We start from the raw sequence: 25,135 nt of genomic DNA on the forward strand, positions 1-25,135 counted from the left end.
TTCCCTGCTGCATGCAAGACAATAACCCACTTCTCAGCCTGTTTACTTGTCCAGTTTTCATATGAAGAATAGGAACAGAGACAAATGATAATTTGCAAGAATTAAAATGATAATTGTTGTGTAATCACTTCACTCTTATTTTGAGCAAACAGATCTTTGTAGTGGGTTGTTGTAGGATTTTTTGGGCTGTATGGCCATGTTCTAGAAGCATTCTCTCCTGGCATTTTGCCTGCATTTATGGCAGGCATCCTCACAACCTCTGAGGATGCCTGCCATAGATGCAGGTGAAACGTCAGGAGAGAATGCTTCTAGAACATGGCCATACAGCCTGAAAAACCTACAACAACACAGTGATTCTGGCCATGAAAGCCTTCGACAATACAGATTTTTGTAGTGTTTCAATCATTTTCAATTCCTGTTTGACTAGAGTTTGCATGAGACAACAGAAATATATGTAAACACAGAACATAATATCTATCTCGGTCTGCTTTTTGATATCTTAAAAATGATTGCCTGCTTCAATTGTTTTCCTTGTTCCGGCATTTATTCCCATCAGAGGATTCTTATGATGAAAGAGAGCATTAAAGGCTTACCTGGGATGTAGGTGTGAAGGAGCTGAGTTTCCACCATGAACAAGTATCCAATATCCCAGAGACTTCATAAATATTCCTGGGTTTTTTTCAAAGGACAACTGGACCTTCTCCTGGGCTCTTGTAGATCATAGCAAACTCTGCCAAAATAGTTGACTACATCAGCCGTTACAAGAAGCTGCAGATGTGTAATATTCAGATCTCCAGAAAACCATGGTGAGTGGATCCACCCTTCTTCCTCATGTGCTTTTTTCTTTTTCTATCCATTCTCTTTAACTGTGGAGTGTTTCCTCATCCTTCTAAAGTGAAAAACTAAGGGAAAGGGGAGAACTTGGAGCTGAACACAGCTCAACACAGAGACATGAAGGAGTGGGCAGGGGCACTGAATGGGAGCACTTGTGAAGAGCTCCAACAAGAAAATGAGAAAAAAAACACACACAAGTGAATGCATCCTAAAGGTCTCCTTGCATGGAACACTGTCAACAACAGCAAGCACTGAGAATATTCATTTTCCAGATAACAACTTAGCAAGCAAATCTCACATGCATTTCAGATACCTGTCTGGGTGGATGGAGAGTGAATAGAATCATAGAATCATAGAGTTGGAAGATACCTCATGGGCCATCCAGTCCAACCCCCTGCCAAGAAGCAGGAAAATTGCATTCAAAGCACCCCTGACAGATTTATTTATTTATTTGTTTGTTTGTTTATTTATTTATTTCATTTACTTATACCCCGCCCTTCTCACCCCGAGGGGGACTCAGGGCGGCTTACAGTGGGGGCACAATTAGATGCCCAAGGCAATTCACAAGCAATACAAATACAAACAATTCAACAATTAATTAAAAACATCAGTACATAATAAAACAATAAAACAGTCTCATGCTCAGGGTTCAGAGTCCATATATCCATTCCATTCCATTTGTCCTTGTCTATCATCAGATCCTTCAGTTAGCTGTCAGAATGACCAAAGGCTTGATCCCAGATCCAGGTCTTCAGTTTTTTCCTAAACGCCAAAAGGGAAGATGACGATCTAATCTAATCTCCCCAGGGAGTGAGTTCCACAGGTGGTCATCCAGCCTCTATTTAAAAGCTTCCAAAGAAGGAGCCTCCACCATGCTCTGGGACAGAGTTCCACTGCTGAACAGCTCTCACAGTCAGGAAGTTCTTCCTAATGTTCAGGTGGAATCTCCTTTCCTGTAGTTTGAAGCCATTGTTCTGCGTCCTAGTCTCCAGGGCAGCAGAAAACAAGCTTGCTTCCTCCTCCTTATGACTTGTTTTTTATCCTCCTGGTTTCAAATCTCACCAGCACTAAAGGCTTTAGGAGACAGATTGTGGATGGGGGCTCATTATGGAGGTCTGTTGTGAATCCGTCTTCACCCTGAGACCCTGTTCAGGTTCTGAATGTTTGACATGAGATGACTGAGATAACATTGGGATTCTGTTGCTGTACAAACTACCCTGGTGCCTAAAAAATGGACTTGCTACGGTGGTTTGTAAAGTAGCATTGGAACCCAGATTGTTGGTACTTGCAGACATGTTCACACTACCAAGACTTCTGAGTTAATTGTAGCTCAAGAATTTGCAGCAGACTTGGGGTTGATCAAAGGACACATACATCACGATACACATATATTTTGACATGAAAGAATTCTCCTTCAGACTAATTGAAAAGAAACAATTTCCAGCATAAGCTGTTATGGACTTTAGCCCATTTCATCAAATGCATGAAGTGAAGCCTCTGGGGACAGAGATATACAAATGGAAAGGCATAGACTGGCATTCTATCAATGACACATGCAGGCATAAGAATTTTTAATTTTAATTTGGGTTTTTGTGTGTGTGTCAGGAATGACTTGAGAAACTGCAAGTTGTTTCTGGTGTGAAAGAATTGTCCATCCACAAGGACATTGCCCAAGGGATGCCCAGATGTTTTGATGTTTTATCATCCTTGTGGGAGGCTTCTCTCATGTCCCTGCAATGGAGGGAGCTCATCCACGCTCTCTCTGGATTTGAACCTGTGACCTGTCGGTCTTCCAGTCCTACCAGTCGCAGGTTTAAATCCGGGTTATTTTTAATCTGTGGGATGCAGACTGCCAGAGTTGCAAGGATGAAAATCTGGTCCATGAGCCTAATCCTGCTTTATTTTATTTTATTTCTGCTCCTTTCACGCCACCTGCCATTCCTTCCCTACTGCTGACCATGGCATATGTTCTGTATCAGAAACTAGAGCTGATATGGTCTATCCAATGCAATTTTCTGAATTAGCACTCCAAACCGAATCTAAAGTTGACCAAAAACTGATTCGTAACCCTTTTGGTACTAGCGTTGGAGAGTGGTCCCTGGTCAAAGTAGTCCCTGGTCAAAAAAAGATTGGGAACCACTGCTGTAGATGTTGATATTCCCTTCCTCTATCTGTAGCAAACCTCTTCTCAGACATATCATAGTGCTGCTAAAGAATATGCAATAATCATATGTATGCATCATAGATCTATGTGTGTTTTTTAAATCATATTTTCAAGTTTCTGTAGATTTGAGGGTATGTTTTTAAAATGCATTTTAACAATACATTTAGTACATTCTATCAACAGGGTGGGAGCCCAGTTCCAAATAAGATGATTCTCCTGCACCAAATAAGGTTGATTCACTCCCCAAAGGAGGAGTGAATCAGAAGGGCCAGTGGGTTGACTTAACATAATGTGATTGCTCTTATTTTAAAATGCATCAAGCATATGTGGGTAGATAAGGCTTTGTAATTGTTCAGTGATTGATCTATGGTCAATTCTTCAGAAGGACAAGCAAGGTCAGCAAGGAAGGCAAGGCTACGATCGCACCAAAACAGCAACAGTTATAAATCCTCTTGACAGAAAGTATCACTTAAATATCACTTTGGTTATTCCTGTCACTTTAAAGAGATGCCAGAATTCAGAAGTGACAATTTACAAATTTACTGCTTATTTGTAATTCATCCCCTTTTATGATAATTAATGCAGTAGTATATTATAAGTGTTACATTAGGAGGAAAAACTTCACTACTTTTGGAGCATAACTCTTAGTTACTTTTATAGTTAGAGGGATGTGAATTCATAGTATTGTATGACTAAATCAGTGTCTTCTGTTACTTTCTTGCACTCTTTGGGTTGTGTTGTGGCAATGAGCAGTTGAAGCCAAGAAGAAACTATGTATGCCTCATGGCCTATAGCATTCATTTTAAAAAAAAGATTAAAAAGTAATTATTTTAGTTACTTTCAAGAATGCAAATAACAGCCTTTGAATTATAAGAATAACTAAGTTCTGGAGGGCTTGGAACTATAACTGTAACTAACTACTCTTCAGAAATAACTTGCCAAGCTCCAAATATTTATTTATTGTGTCAGAAGCTAATTGGGTACAGTTATAATGTATTTTAAAACACAAACAAAGTTAAAAACTTGGCATTATGCTAAATGTCCTTTGATCAGAAGCTGGTGACTTGGAGTGCCTCTGGTGTCGCTGTGAGAAGGTCCTCCATTGTGCATTTGTTAGGGCTCAGGTTGCATTGTGGTAAGTGGTCTGTGGATTGCTCTTTACTTCACGCACATGTCGTGGACTCCACTTTGTAGACCCATTTCTTAAGGTTAGCTCTGCATCTCATGGAGCCAAAGTGCAGTCTGTTTGGCGCCTTCCAGATCATCCAATCTTCTGTGTGCCCAGGGGGGAGTCTCTCATCTGTTATTAGCTACTGATTGCGGTTCCAGGTTTTCGCCTGCCACCTTTGGACTCTCACTTGCTGTAATGTTCCTGCAAGTATCTCTGTAGATCTTAAGAAGCTGTTTCTTGATTTAAGGCATTGGCTTGCTGGTTGATATCCACATAGAGGGTCAGCTGAAGATGTCAATGACCTGGTTCTTTCATTACAGGCTGCTACTTCCCGTAATGTAGCAACAATCTTATAGATGCCTTTCAGATACTTAGTTCTATAGTGCTTTTCTTGGATCTTTCACTATTTTTCTTGGCTCATAATTTGGAAGTGTTTAGCTTGGGAATAGAGTCTCCTAAGTCATTAGATCCTATGAGTTAGTCAGATTAATACATGGAAAGATTAATATCTATCCAATCATCATACACACTTCAATCTTCATTTGGTGTTTGTTTACAGGGCATAAAAGCAGGAAGGGGGTGGAACAATGTGCTCTCTGTGGAATATTCAAAGGGCTTGGAATCCTAACATTACTTCCATTCCAGGCCTTTGACCCTACCACATTCTTGCCAACCTAACCCTGTCATTCCCAGACAAATCTGCCTTAAGTGGTACACACTGCAGTGGATGATATGATATTGTTGGACTACAGTTTATATCTGCCTTACTCAGCAATTCAATGGTGAGAGATGATGGAATTTGCAGTCCTATAATCAGAATCCCTCTTGTTTCCCATCCCTGTTGTAAACCAGTGGTGCACAGATCCCTTAGTTTATTATAGTTTATTATAGGGGATCCTCAAAAAATCATGTTATTTATAATTTCTGTGCATCATTGAAGATAGCATACTAAAATGATTGCAACAATATCATTCAACATCAAGATCCCACCTTTCTTGAACCCGAAGGTGACTCAAGGCAGCTTTACAACATAGGCAGCTATTCGATGTCATTAAAACAATGTAAAAATTACAATAAACATTTAAAACAGAATTATATAATACATACATTAAAACTTTTAAAAACACATAAAACCGTTAGCTTCACTATTAGCCTCGTTGTCCAAAAACACTGTCCAAGCCATTCTAGTATTCGATTTCACATAGTTCTGTGTTTATCTATTGCACTTGGTTCCCAAAGACTTGTTTAAAAAGCCATGTTTTCACTTTTTGCAGAAGGTCAGGAGGGAAGAGGCTGATCTAATATCCCTAGGGAGGGAGTTCCACAGCCGAGGGGCCACCACTGAGGTGTATGTAAAATGAGAATATGTAATTAGTTGTAGGTTTGTAGTCAACAAAGATTATTAATGCATGTTGCTAGTTATCTTATGGTGACTTTATGAATTTAATAAGATCTCTTAGGCAAGGAATTCTAAGAAGTGATTTTACTATTTCCTTCCTATATACCTATAGCACCTGGGATTTACTGGTGGTCTCCCATTCAAGCAGTAATCAGGGCTAATCCTAAGAATAGGAAGCCATGGGTCCTAATCTAGAATGTGTTCTTGATCCTGACCAGGACCTGCGCCAGTTCCTGGATGAATATTGCTCCCTCTTGGCTGATATTTGTCCCCAAATGGTATTGTCTGCAGGTAACAGAGAAGAAATTTGTATTTTGTAACATGGAGTCATGGTGTAGTTTTTTGGAAAGGCCTTGAAGGTTTAAAGGCCATGGGTGACCTTGGGCCTTTCCTCCGCCTTGGAGGAAAGCAAAGGTAAACCCTTCTGAACAAATCTTGCTAATAAAACCCCATCATAGGTTTGCTTTAGGGGTGCCATAAGTTAAGAAAAATGACTTGAAAGCACACAATAATCTGAAAAAACAAAACATGAACATATGCACCTCATAGGCTTAGCCAAGGAAATCCCTGGTTCAAAAATTTCATATAAATACCAGAAATAAGAAACAACAGGAAATGTGTTTCTAATAGTTTATTACAATTATATATCTGTTCATATTAAAGCACTAATTGACATGTAACATGAAATAGCATTTCATCAGGAGCAGGATAATTCACAAATGAACAGCACAAAATTATGCTGAGAAAAATACTTTCCAAGACATCACAAAGGCATTGCACTGCTTTCAGCTTTCTCTTAGCTCCTGAGACAAATAAGTTCACAGTTAAATTTACAGTAAAAGACATCATGAGAACTAAAAAGAAATATGGTTTTGTAAGTAAACTAACATCACAGCTTATTCATATATTGTTGACCAATATTAACAGTGACCTCTGCAGCGTATTTGTAAAATACTACACCCACTTTATCTCATTATTGTTCATTTCAGTGCTCTCCTAATATCAGAATAATGCAGTAAATGATGAAATGGAGTGATCAGAATGAAATTAAATAATTTATGATAGAAGTCTAAAACACCATATATTTATTTGAGTGTTTACATCAAATATGGATATGTTTTAGGATTTGGACTATTTCTAGTGGGTTTTTTTCCAGTTCAATAGTCGCCCCAGATGAGGCCTAAAAGCTATAATCGAGGTATGACAATAACATGTTAATACATATATTCACTATAGAAAAGAAGTTATCAGCGTTTGAGATTGAGTAGATACAGGTTGTTGGTTGTTCTAATCAAGGAGTAAGAATTTGTGGCTCTCCAGATGTTGCTGAACTCCAACTCCTATCAACATAAGTAATGTTCTAGGATGATTATAGTGATAGTCCAACACCATTTGAAGGGCAACCGACCCCTCATAACCTCTGTTATAATTTCTATGTCTTTTTAACAAAAAGAAAGCTTGGATAAACAGGCTTTTCAGTTTCTTAAATCAAATAATATATATCAGCTCCCTCTATGTTAGGAAGATATTTCCAAGTATTTAGCTTGCTCTACAGATTCTAAGAAGTGTTGGCACGCAGAGCTTTGTCTGTTTAGTTTTTTAAAATATCTTATGCTACTAAAATAAAAATCATGCTGGTAACATGTGGGGGCAAAGAATTCCTGAGTTAACCCAGGACAGAAATAAAAAATTGCAAGCTTTTTTGAGAGCTTTTAGATCAGTGGTTCTCAACCTGTGGGTCCCCAGGTGTTTTGGCCTACAACTCCCAGAAATCCCAGCCAGTTTACCAGCTTTAGGATTTCTGGGAGTTGAAGGCCAAAACACTTGGGGACACACAGATTGAGAACCACTGTGTTAGAGGGTAAGGATATTAATGGATACTAGTCATATTGGCAACATATTCCTTCCAGTATTGAAGACAATATGCCTTTACATGCAAGTTACTGTGGAATACAAGTAAAAGGGTATATTATGCTCCAAGAGACCTCTCAAAGGCAACAGCTTGGCCATTAGGGTCCAAGATGTTGGACTGGATAGACATTTGGTTTGACATGGTACAACTGATGATCTTACATGTCAAGATTTTTCACTTTTTTAAAGAATGTTGGGGTTCAAAACTTCATGAGTATATGAAGCTCATAGTTGAAATGAAAATTTGATATTCCAATTACATGCATGTAGCTTATGCAGCTGGTTTCTTTTCCATCCATGACTGGACACCAGGCTAAAGTCAAATTCCATTTTACTTCCACATATGGCAGACCCGAGCCAGCATAATGTAGTGCAGTGGTTCTCAACCTGTGGGTCCCCAGATGTTTTGTCCTTCAACTCCTAACAAATCCTAACAACAGGTAAGCTGGCTGGGATTTCTGGGACTTGCAGGCCAAAACACCTGGGGGCCCACAGGTTGAGAACTACTGATGTAGTGGTTTCAGCACTTGTAAAGGCAACCCCCTCTGACCAAATGTTGCCAAGAAAACTCTAAAGGAAAACCCTGGGCTTCGTGGAGTCTCTGGAGCCACGCAGGCGGCAGCAGGCCAGGGAGGAAGGCCTTCCCCGCCATGCCTCAGGCCACCGCACTTCCGGGGTCCCTGCCCTCCACTGGATGTAAATATTTAATATTTAATATTTTTATTAATATTTTCAAAAACCCGCGAAACAGTGAGTCTTCTAAAAGGAAACAGCGAAGTAGTGGGGGAACACTCACTACCAATGCAGTGTATATCAGTACTCTGTGACTACTGCAGGATATATTCTGAAGTTTTAGTGAAATCACTGTATCTGTAAAAAGCATACAGCTAAGGGATGACTACATGACCTAAATTATTTTATAGTGAGAATTACTTTAGTTATATGAAAAACACATTTGCAGTACAATCAAAACACAGGATATACTGCAAACATACCTTCTCCCCTCTCACTATCACCATGTGATGCAGCCCTGAGAAAAGAACCTTCAAACATGAGCAAAATGAAGTGTTTTAGTGCAAAAATATTTTGTGTAACGAATCCCCCCCCTCAAAAGAACAACATAGAGTGTTAAATAACAATGTAGCCAGTTCAAAAAGTCATAAAACTCTAATAAAACTTTTATAAAGGATACTTATTGCTGCCCCATTGCACAGCCTGGGGTCCCTTTATTTGCATTGGTTATCTAGTCATCACAGAAGAAATCAAGGCCCAGAAAACAGGTCTCCAAGTGACACTCAGAGACTATGGCTATATTAGCAGTACCAAGTAATTGGTCATGGACACAGATGGATGACCATTCATTTCTATTCATGATAAGGAGCAGAATATCATCTTAAAACCCAACAATGCTGCCTTTTCATAGGGCCTACTCAGACTGAAAAATAACCCAGAACACATTGGACTTACGAATTGTGTAGTCTGCTTGTGCACCTGCTAGTTGTCCCACTAAGAAAAGGACTGGCTAGACAATGGCTTGCTTTTTGTGGTGTTTAATACTGGCATCGTTATTTCTTTTACACCAACAAAAGAAAAACATCAAAAACATACCACAATCCATTTATCTTGCTTGTCGGGAGAAAAACAAGCCAGGGAGTTGGAGTTGGACTTCACAATAAACAAATTGCAGATTGAAGGCTTGAGATTGTTTAGCCCATGAATGGGCAAACTTGGACCCGCCAGGGGCTGTTAGGAATTGTGGGAGTTGAAGTCCAAAACACCTGGAGGGCCCAAGTTTGCCCATGCCTGGTTTAGCCAGTATTCCTTCTAATGGGAGGAGTCAGGCACCATAAAAACAGTTTAATAAAAAGACCATTCTTCCAATTCAAAAAGGCAAATCTGATTGTGTGCATTCCTCTTTTAGTTTAATCCCCATTGTTACCTGAACAATCTTGCACATAGTTAAGATACCTATCACACTTACACAGGGATACTCAAGGCCCAGTGCCGAATCAGATTCATACATGCACTCACTAAACAGAAGGTGGCAGTACCATCTGATCTTTATATATCACAGAATGCCACTCAAAATGCTCTGTGATGTTTTGGTAACTAAGAAGAAATCCAATACATGCATGGACACATGCACACTCAGTATAAATAAATAAATAATTGTCAATTTGTCATTTTTATGTCATCCAAGGGCTGGTGCTTATTTTGCTTAATAGAAAGGCTGGTTCTTGGGGAGCCTGTTGCTACATGCAAGGACCTCTCAATTGGGGCCAGCAAACAACCAACTGAACAGTACTAGGAATAAATGGAATTTGTAGGTGCTTAAAAAGACACATATTCCATTAAGACCCATGGCATTTTGCTGTTTATAGCTTCCCAGAAATCTCAGTTAGTGGCTGGCCATACTAGCTGAGGGCTTCTGGGAGTTACTGGCCCCAAAGTAACCTTTCCAAATTCTAGTCAAGATCTATGGTGCAAACCATCCTGCTCTTTTAGCCATCTCAGAAACTGATGTTTTCTCTCACTGTCTGTTTGCCTATGTGAAGGGAAATAAATCCCATAGAAGTTTTTATGCAGCAGGTCAGATCTGATACGATCTTTACACCTGCATGGATAAAAAACCCCACATGCTAAAAAACCACCAAAAAAACAATGTTTCCCCTTTTTGTGCTAAAACTGTATTTGCCAATGTTAGCAGTGTCTTTAGGCAGTCACTTACTACAAATCACACATCACAATATACTCTACTCAAACTGCTGAAAGAACAAAGCATCCATTATCAGGCAAGAGTAACCACTGGGCAAACAATTTTATCCTACAAACATTTCATTGTGAGCTCACTGAAAAGACACGATAAATGACTGAGCATGTTTCCAGCAGGCTTCCAGGTTCCTGTGGTAGTATGTGCTCCATCACGGAGTATGGCACAGAATGAAACAATAGACACAATGGAATGTATTGAAGTATATGGGAAGGCAGCACCTATATATGGCAGGATAATATGGGAGACAGAGAAAAATGATGTGCTATTGGGTAGAAGTGAGTGTATTCAGCACCCAGTGTAAAGATAAGTCTCTGGTGTTGAGGGCAGAGTGAAATTTGGGGACTGTCTGGAAAATAGAGAGATGTTATTTTTTATGGTATCAATGTCTGTGTTACCTTCTTATGGAATGTATATGCATGAACACAGTGGAGAAGTAAAGGCACAAGTCCCTAACCTAAAATGGAATGTATACATGTAGAGCCGGTTATCACAAGACTAGAACATTATTATGGTAAAACAATGGAACATGTAACACTGTGCCAGAGAGTATAAAATCCACTTTGCAGTCAAAGAGGATAGGGGCTATGGAGACACTCTCTGTGCCATAAGTCAAGGGTGGGAATCTGTGGCCCATCAGAAGCTGTTGGACTGGAATGCTGGGCAATGCAATCCAACAACTTCTGGAAAGTCACAGTTGTCTGCCCCTGCCATAGGTTCTAGATTCTGCCAATATTATTAGTAGGCTATCTACACACTATAAACAGTATAGTTGGGATTACAAGTGAGTCTATTTTCCCTTTGGCAATGCAACTTCCCTATAAGAAGCATGGATCAAAGTGCAAACGCTCTGAAAGGATAAAAGAACAGTGCTACTTCATAAACACCCAATACAATAGAGGTATAGAAGGATGGTTAGTGTTTGGAACTGCATGGTCACAGCTTGCATAATAGTTCCTTTTAGAAGGCATGCAGAAAGGTAGGTTGTGTGAAGATACTTCACAGTTAGATGTTTTGTTGATCTGTCTAAAAAAATAAACAGTGACTGAGAGGATACACCTGATAGGTCTCCTTCAGAAGACAGCAGCAGGAAAGGATTGAAAAAGTGTTTTTCCCACTGTTGGGTTCTAGATCACACAAGTCCAGAAAAAATAGTTCTCATGCTTGCAACAAAAGCCTCAATAAATCATAGAGAAAGCCCCTTGCATCCTTATTGATGTTTAATTAGCATAGTTAATCCTAAAGTGATTTTCAGAAAAATGAATTTTGAGGCAGAGAGCGCTTTTGAGCACTGAAACTCTCTGAAATCCAAATGTATACAAATAGACAATGAATAAGCTTCACAAAATGTGCCATTCAATATATTGGAGCTCAATGATGGATGTCAGAGGGGAATTTGGTCTGTGTAATCAATCAATTCTGAGGTTTGTACTCAACTGAGAAACTTACAGCAATGACGTCGTGGCAAGAGTGGTCTTTAGGAGTTGGACACTTGCCCAGGAGGCAATCAAGCAATAACTTCAGATTACACTCACAGTAAAACATTGTATATTCCTGGGAAATAATATACAAAGTTTTAGTAAAGATCTAGCCATTCCAACCAAGCTAACGGAAAGTATTAACTTTGAAGGGTCAAAAATTCCAAATCAAGAGATGTCCCAATCTTTAGGGCAGTTGTTTAAAGACCGAAAACATGTGCTTTGAGATGACATCAGCCTAGAAGCCTTGTCTTAGAAGTGTATATGACAACAAAGTATACTTTTAAAGGGAATTCATGTCAGTAAGAAAGGAAGTTATGGTTTGACCACATCATTTGCAGTTTAAAAATGCCCTGAGTTAGCTCTCACTGTAACTTGAAAAAGAAAATGGACTTTGTATATTATAGATACTCTCACATTTCTATGTGACAGCAAGATTCTAAACTTCAGGCACTGCAAATGCAAGGTTATCTCGTATCATCAATGTTTTCCGAAGGTCTCGTTCCATGATTGGCCGTTGCGTCCGCCATTTGTGTGCTTCCTGTAGTCCTGGCTCAAAGTAGTATATACAGGCACCAAAGCCCACCAAGATCAGAATTGAGATCATCAAATACATTGGCACAAACCAATCCAAGAAATGAGGCATGGCTGCTGGAGAAAAAGAAGGCAAATATACATTCTATTAATATTGTGTATAGAGTGCATAAAATCACAATCAAGCTTATCAATATCAAATTAAAACCCACTGCAAATATTCAATACTCGTAAGTGAAATTAGTTCTGTAGTATTCAGAATGAAATAGACAACTCTAGTTTTGTCGGGATTTATAAAGTTTCCCCTAAGCATTCGGAACACAATACACACATGTAGGTTTTATGCATGAAGGTACTGGATAAAAGTTTGACCTGCACCTGGAGGTCATGTGCAACTTCAGCTAACATGATTCTTTCTGACTCTCTGTGGCCCCCAACAAAGACCGATAATGACCAAATTTGGCACACAGAGCCCCCATGACCCGTTCAGGAATTCAAACAGATAACAAACACATGTAGGGAAAAGGTCCAAAAGGCTAAAGTACAAAAGGGAAGAACAAGGAAACAGCAGGGCCTCTGTGTGGAGAAAATGATGAAATGCTGACAGGAGATAGGGAAAAGGCAGAATTACTCACAACCTTCTTTGCCTCAATCTTTGCCCGAAAGGAAATCAGTATTCAACCTGAGCAATATGGGGTGGACAAGGCAATAGGGAGATATGCAACCCAAAATAGGTAAAGAAGTAGTCAAGGAATACCTGGCTACTCTAAATGAATTCAAGTCTCCAGGATCAGATGAACTACATCCAAGATTATTGAAAGAATTAGCAGAAGTCATTTCAGAACTAATAATATTTGAGAATTCTTAGAGAATGGAAAAAGCCCCAGAAGACTGGAGGAGGGGAAATATTGTCCCTATCTTCAAGAAAGGAAGAAGAAGAAGAAGAAGAAGAAGAAGAAGAAGAAGAAGAAGAAGAAGAAGAAGAAGAAGAAGACAATTACCATCCAGTCAGCTTGACATCAATACCAGGAAAGATTCTGGAGCAGATCATTAAGGAGGGAGTCTGCAATCACTTAGAAAAGAATGCCATGGTCACTAAAAATCAATGTGAAATTCTCAAAAAATAAGTCATGCTAGACTAATCTTATCTCTTTTTTCAATAGGGTTACAAGCTTGGTAGATGTAGGAAATGTTGTGGATGTAGCATATCTTGATTTCAGTAAGGCCTTTGACAAGGCAAGGTTACTCATGATCTTCTTTCAAACTAACTAGTAAAATGTGGGCTAGGCAGTGCTAATATTAGGTGGATCTGTAATTGGTTAAGCAACTGAACCCAAAGGGTGCTCACCAACGATTCCTCTTCATCCTAGAAAGAAGTAACTAGTGGATTGCCACAGGGTTCGGTCCTGGGCCCAGTTCTATTCAACATCTTTATCGATGACTTAGATAAAGGTTTGCTGATGACACCAAATTGGGAGGGATAGCTAATACTCCAGAAGACAGGATCAGAATTCAAAATGACCTTAACAGATTAGAGAGCTAGGTTAAAACTAAAGAAATTAATTTCAACAAGGAGAAATGTAAGATACTACACTTTGGCAAAAAAAAAAATGCAAAGGTATAGGATGGGTGACGCCCGGCTCAACAACAGTACATGTGAAAAAGATCTTGAAGTCTTAGTGGACAGCAACTTAAACATGAGCCAACAATGTGATGCAGCAGCAAAAAAAGCCAATGGGAATTTGGGCTGCATCAAAAGGAGTATAGTGTCTAGAGCAGTGGTTCTCAACCTGTGGGTACCCAGGTGTTTTGGCTTACAACTCCCAGAAATCCCAGCCAGTTTACCAGCTGTTAGGATTTCTGGGAATTGAAGGCCAAAACATCTGGGGACCCACAGGTTGAGAACCACTGGTCTAGATCAAGGGAAGTCATAGTGCCTCTCTAGTCTGCTTTGATTGGACCTCACCTAGAATACTGTGTCCAATTCTGAGCACCATAATTTTTTAAAAAGATGACAAACTTGAACTTAATCAGAGGAGGAAAACTAAAATTATCAAAGATGTGGAGACCATGAATCCTTATCAGGAGCGACTTAAAATGCTGAGTCTGTTTAGTCTGCAGAAGAGAAGATTGAGAGGAGATATGATAGTCATGTATAAATCTATGAAAGGATGTCATAAGGAAGAGGGAGCAGGCTCGTTTTCTGCTGCCCTGGAGACTAGAACTCGGAGAATGGGTTCAAATAGCAGGAAAGGCAATTCCACTTAACAATAGGAAGAACTGACTGTAAGAGCTGTTTAACAATGGAAGCTCCTTCCTTGGAGGCTTTTAAATAAAGACTGGATGGCCATTTGTCAGGGGTACTTTATGTTTTTCCTTCAAGGCAAGGAGTTGGACTAGATTGTCCATGTGGTCTCTTCCAACTCTATTGATTCTATGATTTTACGAACACATTGTTAAACACTATTCTTTTTCCATAGCATCCTTACCATTTAATAATCTTCCAGTAGTAACACATAGCAACAACAGTAAGAACTGACCATGGAACAACAGACCCGTTCAAGATTGGGAAAGGCGTACGGCAGGGTTGTATACTCTCACCCAACCTATTCAACTTGTATGCAGAACACATCATGTGGTGTGCAGGGCTTGACAAATGCAAGGCTGGGGTAAAAATTGCTGGAAGAAACATTAACAACCTTAGATATGCAGATGACACCACTTTGATTGCCGAAAGCAAGGAGGAGCTGAGGAGCCTTCTAATCAAGGTGAAAGAAGAAAGCGAAAAGCTGGGTTGCAGTTAAACATAAAAAAAAAAACCAAGATTATGGCAACAAGAATGATCGACAACTGGGAAATAGAGGGAGAAAACGTGGAGGCCGTGACAGACTTTGTATTTCTAGGTGCAAAGATTACTGCAGATGCAGACTGCAGCCAGGAAATCAGAAGATGCTTACTTCTTGGGAGGAGAACAATGTCCAATCTCGACAAAATAGTGAAGAGTAGAGACATCACACTGGCAACGAAGATCCGCATAGTTAAAGCAATGGTATTCCCCATAGTCACCTACAGATGTGAGAGCTGGACCTTAGGGAAGGCTGAATGAAGGAAGATAGATGCTTTTGAACGTGGTGTTGGAGGAAAGTTCTGAGAGTGCCTTGGACTGTGAGAAGATCCAACCACTCCATACTTCAGGAAATAAAGCCTGACTGCTCATTGGAGGGAAGGATAGTAGAGGCCAAGATGAAGTACTTTGGCCACATCATGAGAAGACAGGAAAGCTTAGAGAAGACAATTATGCTGGGGAAAATGGAAGGAAAAAGGAAGAGGGGCCGACCAAGGGCAAGATGGATGGATGGATGGGATGGATGGATGGGATGGGATCCTTGAAGTGACTGGATTGACCTTGAAGGTGAAGGATTGACCTTGAACAGTATTCAGAATGAAGGCACAGCGTTTGTGGGTGGAATCCCTGTTGTTGGATAGATCTTACTGATTTAGCTGTAATTGTAACTTCTGATTTCTGCTTCTTTTTCTTCTTCTTTCCCTTTTAATTAGTGTCTCCATTTGAAGACCTTTTGTGTGGCACAATGCACTAGAATTATACTAGGGTTGTCAAAGAACAATCTTTGCTGATTAAGCAAAACAGTGGCTTACCTTGAACAACTGATCCTTTCCCACTTAAATGTTTGTTCTGTCACAGCATTCCTAATAGGAAAGACAGAATAATAAGACTTCATAATGTGTATGCATATATCTCTTTTTTAACTGGTGTATTATATATTAAGGACTTTATTAACTCTGAATAAAATACTTTGATCATTCTTTTCAGTTCAGGTCCAGAGCTGGCCCCATATAGTTTGATACATAAGGCAGTAAACAAGATGTCTGTCCTTCCCATTCCACGTACAAGAATTGATTGGATTGGCCTTTGAGCCTTTCTTCCATCCTTGCAGTGAGAGAGCATCATTTCCCAGGCCTGAAGGCAGCAAGCTAGGCTATAGGCGGTTGTCTTTTCTTCTCCAGCTCCATGCTGCCACCTTCCAGCATCTGCAACCAGAGTACTACTCAGCCAATACTGCTAAGGTTACCATCAACATCCAGATAAAATCAGTTGTAATGTAAGAATAATAATGCTACTACAGAATAAAATAACAGCCAACAAGAGGGGATTAAATCAATTCATTAACTTCATTTGAACCCCTAGACTCAAATACCATTTTTAAAAATCTGTGCTTCTTGTGATTGTCAAAGGAAAGTAGTGAAGTAGCTCATTTGGCCCCTCTGCAAAGGGTGCAGTGCCAGAATCCAACATCTAGTACCTGCACCACATGACTGTCTCTTCAAATCTGTCAAAACCCAGCTTTGCATCAAGTACATTATCTAGGCTTATATGCTGGGCTGTCACTGAGTTATCACGTGATCTAGGCTAGACCAAGGTGCCCGAAGTCCTGATGCATGCAAGTTATTGTGTCATGTGCGGAATAAGACCACACAAACAGCACCTCTCCCTTGACAGTCAAAATACAGTAATAACAAAGTAAACTATTAACCATTTTTTGCCTTTCTATTACACTCAAAATATTTCATCACACTAGAGAATGAATCCACTTTAAATCCGGTTGCTGCCTTCAGAATTCTTGGGTTTGTGGTTTAGGGAGGAGCCTTTAACAGCTTCACTAAACTACAAACCCCAGAATTCTGCAGGAGGCACAAACCGGATTTAAAGTAGATTCATTCTCTAGTGTGATGAAGTAGAAATCTATATTCAGTGACAGTTGCCTCATTCTGCCTCACCCTAAGTAATGGTAGATCTAGCCCTGGCTGATTGCATTATACATTGAATTCAATGTTTTCTTAAATCTGGTAAGAATAAATACAAGATGATTTCTTATCTTTTATAAATGGACTCCTTGAACTAATCGATAACACAATATAACAAAATTTGAAAAAAATGTTCATGGTTTGAAAGTGTTATTTGCTGTTTAGTTGTGCTATATTTACTTTGAAAGTATACTTTATACTTTTGCAGCTGCCACAAAGTATGTTAAATTGGTTAAGACTCTATGAAATATTCATTGAAAAACTACAGCAAAATATGCTACAGAATGTTCCACAAAAACAAAGTTTTTGCAATTTAATAAAAAAAATTCCCATGTTTAAATGACAGAACCAATTAGAAAATGAAATTTATAGCCCTTCAACAAAAATTGTGTTACATAGTGTAATTTATGAAATTATAATAATAACCAAGGTCACTGTGATTCATGATAAAGGGATATTCATTTCTTGTTCCTGTATAGAAAAATACTTCTAAAAATCATCTGAAAGTCAGTCAGTTGTTTCCTGTGAGAACATTTAATCTACAAATGAAAGGCCTTTCCTTCTCTGACCTTATTTTGTTTTTTTTAAAAAAAACCAGATACAAGATATGAAGGAAACAAAGAATAAAGGCATCTCTTCAGAAAGAAATGGGCGTGTTGTATGTTTGGAAAGGAAACAATACTCTAATCTTTAGCTGCAACACACTCTATCCTCTTTATTGAGTCTCATAATGGCAATGGAAATTTTCATTTAACTAAGCCCCAAAGAGGCTTCTATATTACTTACTCTAGCAACTCCTTAAGCAAAAGAGCTTGGAGATGTGACTTTTTTAATTTGAATACTAAGCCAAGCAAGAAGCAGGTGCCATACATATGACACATCAATTAAAAACAAAATATCATATCCTTTTATAAATGTAGCTACACAGAGACCTTTTATTCCCCTTTTTGTTCTGGTATTGTAGTACTACAATTCTATTCCTATTTACTCAGAAATCTCACTGGTTTTAATGGGAGTTTGTTGCATTCAGACATTAAGATTATAGTACAGGTAAAGGTTTCCTCTGACGTTAAGTCTAGTTGTGCCCAACTCTGGGGCATGATACTCATCTCCATTTCTAAGCTGAAGAGCCGGCATTGTCCATAGACACCTCCAAGGTCATGTGGCCAGCATGACTGCATGGAGCGCCGTTACCTTCCCTCCAAAGCAGTATCTATTGATTTACTCACATTTGCATGTTTTCAAGCTGCTAGTTTGGTGGAAGCTGGGCCTAACAGCGGGAGCTCACCCCTCTTCCCAGATTCAAACCACCAACTTTTCGGTTAGCAAGTTCAGCAGCTCAGAGGTTCAACCTGCTGCACCACCATATCATTCTGTCTATATTTACTGTATACTCTGTACCTACACATAGAAAGAATAGATCCCATTCAACCCAATAAGATTTATTTCTTTTTAGACACATATGGGACTGCACTGTAAATGTCAACTCTACTATGCAAGGTTCATTAGGGCTGGAAAACAATAATTCAATTTTCTTTTAAAACACACACAGACACCTCACTCACATTCTACACCCAATGTGATACATTTCCCTTTGTTCTTTCCTCAAAGATTATGTTTGAAGACTTTGAACATGGGTTGGACTGGATGGCCTTGTGGTCTCTTGAACTCTATAACTACTGGTTCTGAATCATTTTGATATAGCTTACAAAATTAAATGCTGTTAAATGACTCTAGGGAACAGAAACTAAAATGCCTTACATTAGAAAAAGAAATGTGAGCACAATAGAGCCTAATTGTTTAGACCTCTTGGGGAATTATCACCATCACTACCTACCTCATTTATACAGTACTGTAGAATACTGGCCAGACATGTTTTGATTTTTTTTTTCATATTCCCAATTGGTTGGGGGTGCGGTTGTGTGTGTGTGTGTGTCAGGAGCAACTTGAGAAACTACAGTCACTTCTGGTGTGAGAGAATTGGCCGTCTGCAAGAACATTGCCCAGGGGATGGCCATATGTGTTACCATCCTGTGGGAGGCTTCTCTCATGTCCCTGCATGAAAAGCTGTAGCTGACAGATGGGAGTTCACCCTGCTCCCTGGATTCACACCACCGACCTTTCAGACAGCAGTTCAGCTGGCACAAAGGTTTAACCCATTGTGCTTCCGGGGGTTCCTTCCCAATTGGCTATAAAAAGAATTCCCAATTGGTGAATGTCTATGACATATATATTCTTTTTCTTCCCCCTCCTCTAATGTATGCTATATGAAGTAGAACCAGTCACCCAAGTAAAAGTGCATAATACTCAAAGTCAGCCAAATTATTTTGACATCATGAATATAGCCGAGAAGCACCTCTCCTCTGGCAATCAAAATACAATAATAATAAAGTAAATTACTAGCCATTTCCTCCCCTTTTATTACAGTATATTAAAAATCTGCTTCTTGAGGCAGATGCGTCACCCTGCCTAGTGATCAAGTGGGCCATAGCTACTTTCAACCCCCTTTTGCTGAACTATTTTAACAACAGCCTACTTAATGACCTAGTTTAGGCATAGCATTTTCCTTTCCCTACCTGTCTTTTGATGGCTCTGCATTTCACCAATACAGTCACATAAATGTATCACATACATTGAGTTTCTGCGCAAAGGAGGGATTTAGGCATAAGAAGTAGCCACATGTCATACAATGGTGACATTCAGTTTGAGAAAACAATAAGATAATGATGATAATAATGATGGTGATGATAATGCCAGTTTTTTCTCTTTTAAAGAGACTGCATAAGTCTATGAAGGGATGGATTCCTAACTGATCTTTCCTAGGAGAGCGATCATTATGATTCCTTAAAACCTCTGACAGACCATCACCAAGTCTCATGCAAAAACCTCCAGACTTCTACGCATGTGTACCATGCAATGCAGATCACTTACCTCAATCCACAACCATGCTCCAGAAAAGCTCCTACAGTCTATGGTAGTCTAAGCAGGTTCTGGCCTCCAGCGATGTTCTGCTCTCGCAATGCTGATCTCTGCTCGTGTGTGTTGTGCGTCGGATGATAGAACAAAGTGCTTCTCTGCTTGAAGGCAGCCTGAGCAGCACATCGAAGTGCCGGAGGAGTCAAGAGCAAACTGAGCAGGCACTACCCACTTGCTCTGCATGCAAGCATGCTCACGTGCACAATCCAAAACAACATACAGTCAAGCGCACTGCTGCTGAGAAGGACCACTGCCCCCAATCCTCCTATACCAAACCATACACATCACACTGGCAAGAACAACGCCTTTGGCTTCTTTCCATCCTGTTCTCATTCTAGTAGACCCTCCAACCCACCCTCAACAAAAAGAGGCAAAACTGACCCTGACCAATCAAAATGCCACGGCAGAAGACTATCTACTGTTGCCATGGCAACAAGCCCAGCGAGCATTTCAATGCACATGGTACAAAAAGGAAGGGGAAAAGGAGGGCAGAGACAGAGGGGCTGAGAGAAATGCTCTAGGGTAGGGCCAGAATTGTACTCATCTATCTACAGCAGTGGCTCTCAACCTTTTGTCCCCAGATGTTTTTGGCCTTTAACTCCCAGAAATCCTAACAGCTGGTAAACTGGCAGGGATTTCTGGGAGTTGTAGGCCAAAAAAATCTGGGGACCCCAGGTTGAGAACCACTGATCTACAGCAAGAAGGAAAAGGAATTGTAGTCATTCTTAACTAATATTGTGTCGGGACCTCATCCTGAAGTCAAATAGTAACTCCAGGTCCCATTGTTCAGATGTGAGTTCTAAGTTCTAAGTAAATAGGTGTTTTTGTGATTCCTGATTGCCTTTTCAGCCCAAAAACTGCTGCTCAAAAACTTTAGTTGGTCTAAAGAGCAGCAGCCAGACTGCTAGCCGGGGCTGACTACAGGGAGCATGCAACTCTGTTGCAACAATTCCACTAGCTACCAACACGTTTCCGGGCACAATTCAAAGAGCTGATTTTGACCTACAAAGCCCTATATGGCTCTGGTTCAGGTTATCTAAAGGACTGCATCTCCTTCTATGAACCTGTCAGACATCTATGATCAGCTGAGGAGGGCCTTCTCACTGTCCCACTACCTGCTCAAGTGTGCTTGGTAGGAACATGGGATCAAGCCTTTCTGGTGGCTTCTCCCAAACTGTGGAACTACCTCCCAAGAGAGACCAGGATGGCCCCATCCCTGCTGGCCTTCTGCAAGTAGGTAAAGACCTTTCTCTGCCAGCTGACATTTGGAGGATAATGGGCACATTGTTGGGGAGGTTGTGGGTGGAATTGGGGGGGGGGGCTGTTTATGTGTTTTAAATGCATTCAAATTGTGTTTATTGCATGTTTATTGTATTTTTAACCTAACACACACAATACTGTTCAATTGTTGTTTTTTATTTTTTGTATTTGCTTTGTATTAAATTGATCAAAGTATTTGGTTGTTAGCTGCCTTGAATCCCCTTAGGGAGAAAGGCAAGTTAAATATAAAGTTAATAATAAGAATAATAAGAATACATTGTTTCACAGTGTTTGCATTCTCAGGAGAATTACTGAGATGTAGCTACATCATTGTGACCATTACACAGGCAAAGCCAGCAATGTGGTCACTATCCAGCAGCTTCCATTGTAAATCAGAACACCAGGTATGTGCCCTGGTATGGATAATCATAACTCACTAAAAGGGTTGCATATTTTATCAGAGGTGTAGCTGCATCACTGTACAAGTGATGTTGAGCATCAACCCCCTCCCCTTGTCAAATTATGTTGAATTCCTTTCCGGACCGACAGCGGAGCCAGCCAGTAGCAGCTACCAGCAACTTTGATACTTCTCACAACAATTTTCCCCCTTTTTATTAGTTTTATTACATAGTAACCCTTCAATAAATGTGCACCACAGTGCGTTATCCTCTTTATTTCCATCTTTGTATCTCCTTTGCCATTTGTGTCTTTCTCTCCCACTTTCGCTTCTTGCAGCTGGCCACTACAGCCCTTGGAGTGGGACACTTCTTCTTTTCCCCCTTATATTTACTTAACCTCCACTCCAATGAACCTCCAGTCACATTCACCCCTTGGGTACTCCTGGCTCCCATGATTAGGTCCCCCATTTGTGTATATGTTTAATGTGTTATATTTTCTGTTCTATATAAAACACTTTTTGGAGAATTAAGCCACCGATCTGAGGCTCAGGTAACCCTTCATCTGCACCCCTTGACCTGGGAGTCTCCGTCAATTCTTCCTGGTCATAATCAGAACAATAGGATCCATGCACCCTTTATCACTGGGATCAATCGATCTCTATTGATCCCCATAACCCCAAGTATGCAGAGGACGAAAAGATCTGTAAGCTGGGCTGCCCGCTCTTTGTGCAGTCACCTGGACATAAAGAGAACAATCCTCACCCAGCACTCCTCCAGTATGCCAGGAGGTCCTGTCCTGGTCATCCACAATGCCATTTCCCCTTTCCCAAGAACAGACTTCATGATCCCATCATCTTGGACAATATTCTGATTTGAAACTCAATGGACAGTAGCACCAGAGGTGCTAGACTCATTCGCTGAGTACTCATGAAACAATTATCTCAACAATAGAACTCATGGGATCTGAAGGCCCTTCTTTGTTTGTCCCAAAGCTGGGACATGGTAATCCCCTCATGACATTTTGCATTCATTTGCCTGGACAACCATTCTGCCCTGCCAGCCATTGGAGAGCAAGAATGTGCATTCGAAGCAGGGAACACTCTCTGATTGGCTGATGGGCGCTGATGTCCCACCTCTCAAAGGGAATCCTCCCCAGCTGGCCATGATGTCAACAGAGCTCCACCAATCAGCATGAAGCCAGCTCCAGCTGGAGCAAGTGTAGGAAAAACAAGGATTTCTATATATAAAAAGGTCTGTTTTTGCCATGCCAAATATCTCAGCTTCCTTTAGCGACTTACTGCAAACTGTCATCCCTTCCAGCTGGATCGCAGTAAAATATCTCAGTGCCTTTCTTCTTCAACTGGTGAGATCTCTTCATTAAGGAAAAATAGGTTATAGCTTCATAGGCGGTCTGCTGCTGGCAGGCATGTAGCCGGGGGGGGGGCTTGAGGGGCTTGAGCCCCCCCCCCCGAAATTCTCATGGTGGTCCGCAAGAAGGCCTTACTGGTGCATTATTTAAACTGTTATGTTTATTCATATCATGATCTGATCACCATACTCAATACATCCCACATGCATGGGGGTATTGGGGTAACAATACAAAAGGTTTGCTAGGGTAGACCCTCTTTCACTCAGACTCAGCCCCCCCCCCCCCCCCCAATCAAAATCCTGGCTATGGTCCTGGCTGGTGGTATCGATTCACTGCCTAACGGGTCTCGGTATCCATGCTCTGAAGTTTCGCTGTCCGCTGTCCTGATCTCACTATCAATGCTTCTCGTGCACAACTTAGACATTTATCTTTGAGAATAAGACTAGTTGAGCATACTTCAGATTAGTTGAGCATACTTCAGAGTAGACACATATAAGATTGCACCATAGCTTTCCTGTTGCAAAAAAAGTTGAAATCATGCCATTTTAAAATCTTGCATTATTCCCAATAGCAGTAACTAATTTCAGAATCATTTTAAAATGTTAAGCAAATTAACACAATGATTATTACAGTGATGGCAAAACTTCATTTTAGGAGACAAGCAAAGGAAAGAAATCTGGAAGAGATTGAAAGATCCACATCTCTCTCAGCTTTCAAAATTGTCCTCAAACTGATCATTGAAGCTGGCATACATTGCTACTTTCAACAAAAGGTAATAAGAAGTATTTAGCTACATTAAAAACAATAACAAATGACTTGTGAAAAAGGAAATGAACAGGAAACCTTGTTATTTCCACATTAATTCCCTACTAATACAGCATATGCTAGTACATACACTGTTGTTGCATGCTTTCTAATTGTAGTAATTCCAGCATTTTATGGTGTACAAAATATTTCAAATACCAAGGAATTACTTTGTGTATCTGTGTGTAGCATCAAGTGAGTCTCCACAAAATCTGCAAAATCAAGAAGTAAAACAAATTAAAACAAAATAACATAAAATTTGCCCATCTTCATTCTTAGACCAGCAAGTGAAAATTTCACTATAGGCAGAATATTAGATTTTTCTTCTTTTTTGAGCTTGGCCTTTAAATGCTGTAAAATTCCAGAATGTAGCGTTTAACTTTGCACTCTAATTTCAAATAGAAAACTTTTAGGGATACTCAAATGCCAGTAACACAAATTTTGGACTTTTTCCATTTATATTTTGATGCTATCCACACATCAATATTAGGTTTTCCCCACCTCTTCCTCAACATGCAACACTGCACTGTTTAAAACATAATCAGGCAGTGTCAAATGAGAACAAATAACTATGAGAAAGAAATATTTTGCATTCATTCTAATAAACCCTAGCTGAATCCAAAAAGGAACACAAATATTTCAAGATTCTTTCTGCTTCATTTATAATTTGTTCAGCACTGGCAATGAACAGAACTGCCAGCCTTTGTTAAGATTTCCAAAGAAGTGATGTCAGATTATATTAACATAAATGCCCCTTGCATCATCTGTGCAACTACTTCGCATGAAGACAGCACAAGATGTAGTTTAAAGCTTCTGCGCACAATATTTAATTATTTTTGTATTAAGTCCATGACATCACCTTGGAGCCATCTCTTCTCCCTTCAGCATAACAGGCTTTTATTAGCAAAAGGACATTCATGCCCAGAAAATACAAGAGTCCAACTGCTGCATCAAAGGATACACCAAATCTAATACTTTGAGCCCCCATTGTTTACTAGAATTAGGATCCCCTTGAAACTGCAAATAAGAAATGCTCTTTTGTATTTTCCTGCATGGCAAAATGCAGGTGGACTGGATGGCCTTTGGGATCTCTTCTCATTTTATGATTCTATGTTTTTCTATGATTCTACAAGTTGACCATGCAATCTTGCTGGAGAATCTATAGATATTATGACTCTAGCCTAGAACATGGGTTCTTATTTTTTCCCCACTCACAGCCCCTATCTGATTGAGAAATGTGTAC

General features: G+C 39.9%; 2 protein-coding genes across 4 annotated transcripts in view; both read right to left on the minus strand.

Annotated features, from left to right (window-relative positions):
- SEPTIN3 (septin 3) overlaps positions 1-699 on the minus strand; it is a 38,304-nt gene extending 37,605 nt beyond the window's left edge. Inside the window, exon 1 of one of the 2 annotated variants that reach the window (XM_067469167.1) lies at positions 594-699. The gene's annotated coding sequence lies outside the window, so the exon portion shown is untranslated. The remainder of the gene's footprint in view (positions 1-593) is intronic. The other variant, XM_067469166.1, reaches the window with a different exon arrangement.
- Positions 700-6,184: 5,485 nt separating this feature from the next.
- On the minus strand, positions 6,185-20,431 carry SMIM45 (small integral membrane protein 45). Of its 2 annotated transcripts, none has more exons than XM_060777143.2 (3): positions 20,017-20,431; positions 15,919-15,969; positions 6,185-12,375 (listed from the first exon to the last, which is right to left on the minus strand). In XM_060777143.2, exon 3 carries the CDS (start codon positions 12,371-12,373, stop codon positions 12,167-12,169), a length of 207 nt encoding a protein of 68 aa, XP_060633126.1. In that variant the 5' UTR covers positions 12,374-12,375; positions 15,919-15,969; positions 20,017-20,431; the 3' UTR covers positions 6,185-12,166. The 2 variants fall into 2 exon arrangements, with proteins under 2 accessions (XP_060633126.1, XP_060633125.1); XM_060777142.2 differs by having other exon boundaries at positions 6,185-12,378.
- Between the last annotated feature and the right edge of the window lie 4,704 nt (positions 20,432-25,135).

This window comes from Anolis sagrei, chromosome 5 (assembly GCF_037176765.1).
Source record: "Anolis sagrei isolate rAnoSag1 chromosome 5, rAnoSag1.mat, whole genome shotgun sequence".
NCBI lineage: Eukaryota > Metazoa > Chordata > Lepidosauria > Squamata > Dactyloidae > Anolis > Anolis sagrei.

Excerpts from the sequence above, each read along its gene's own strand:
- SMIM45 (XM_060777143.2), bottom strand. The coding sequence starts at position 12,373 with ATGCCTCATTTCTTGGATTGGTTTGTGCCAATGTATTTGATGATCTCA.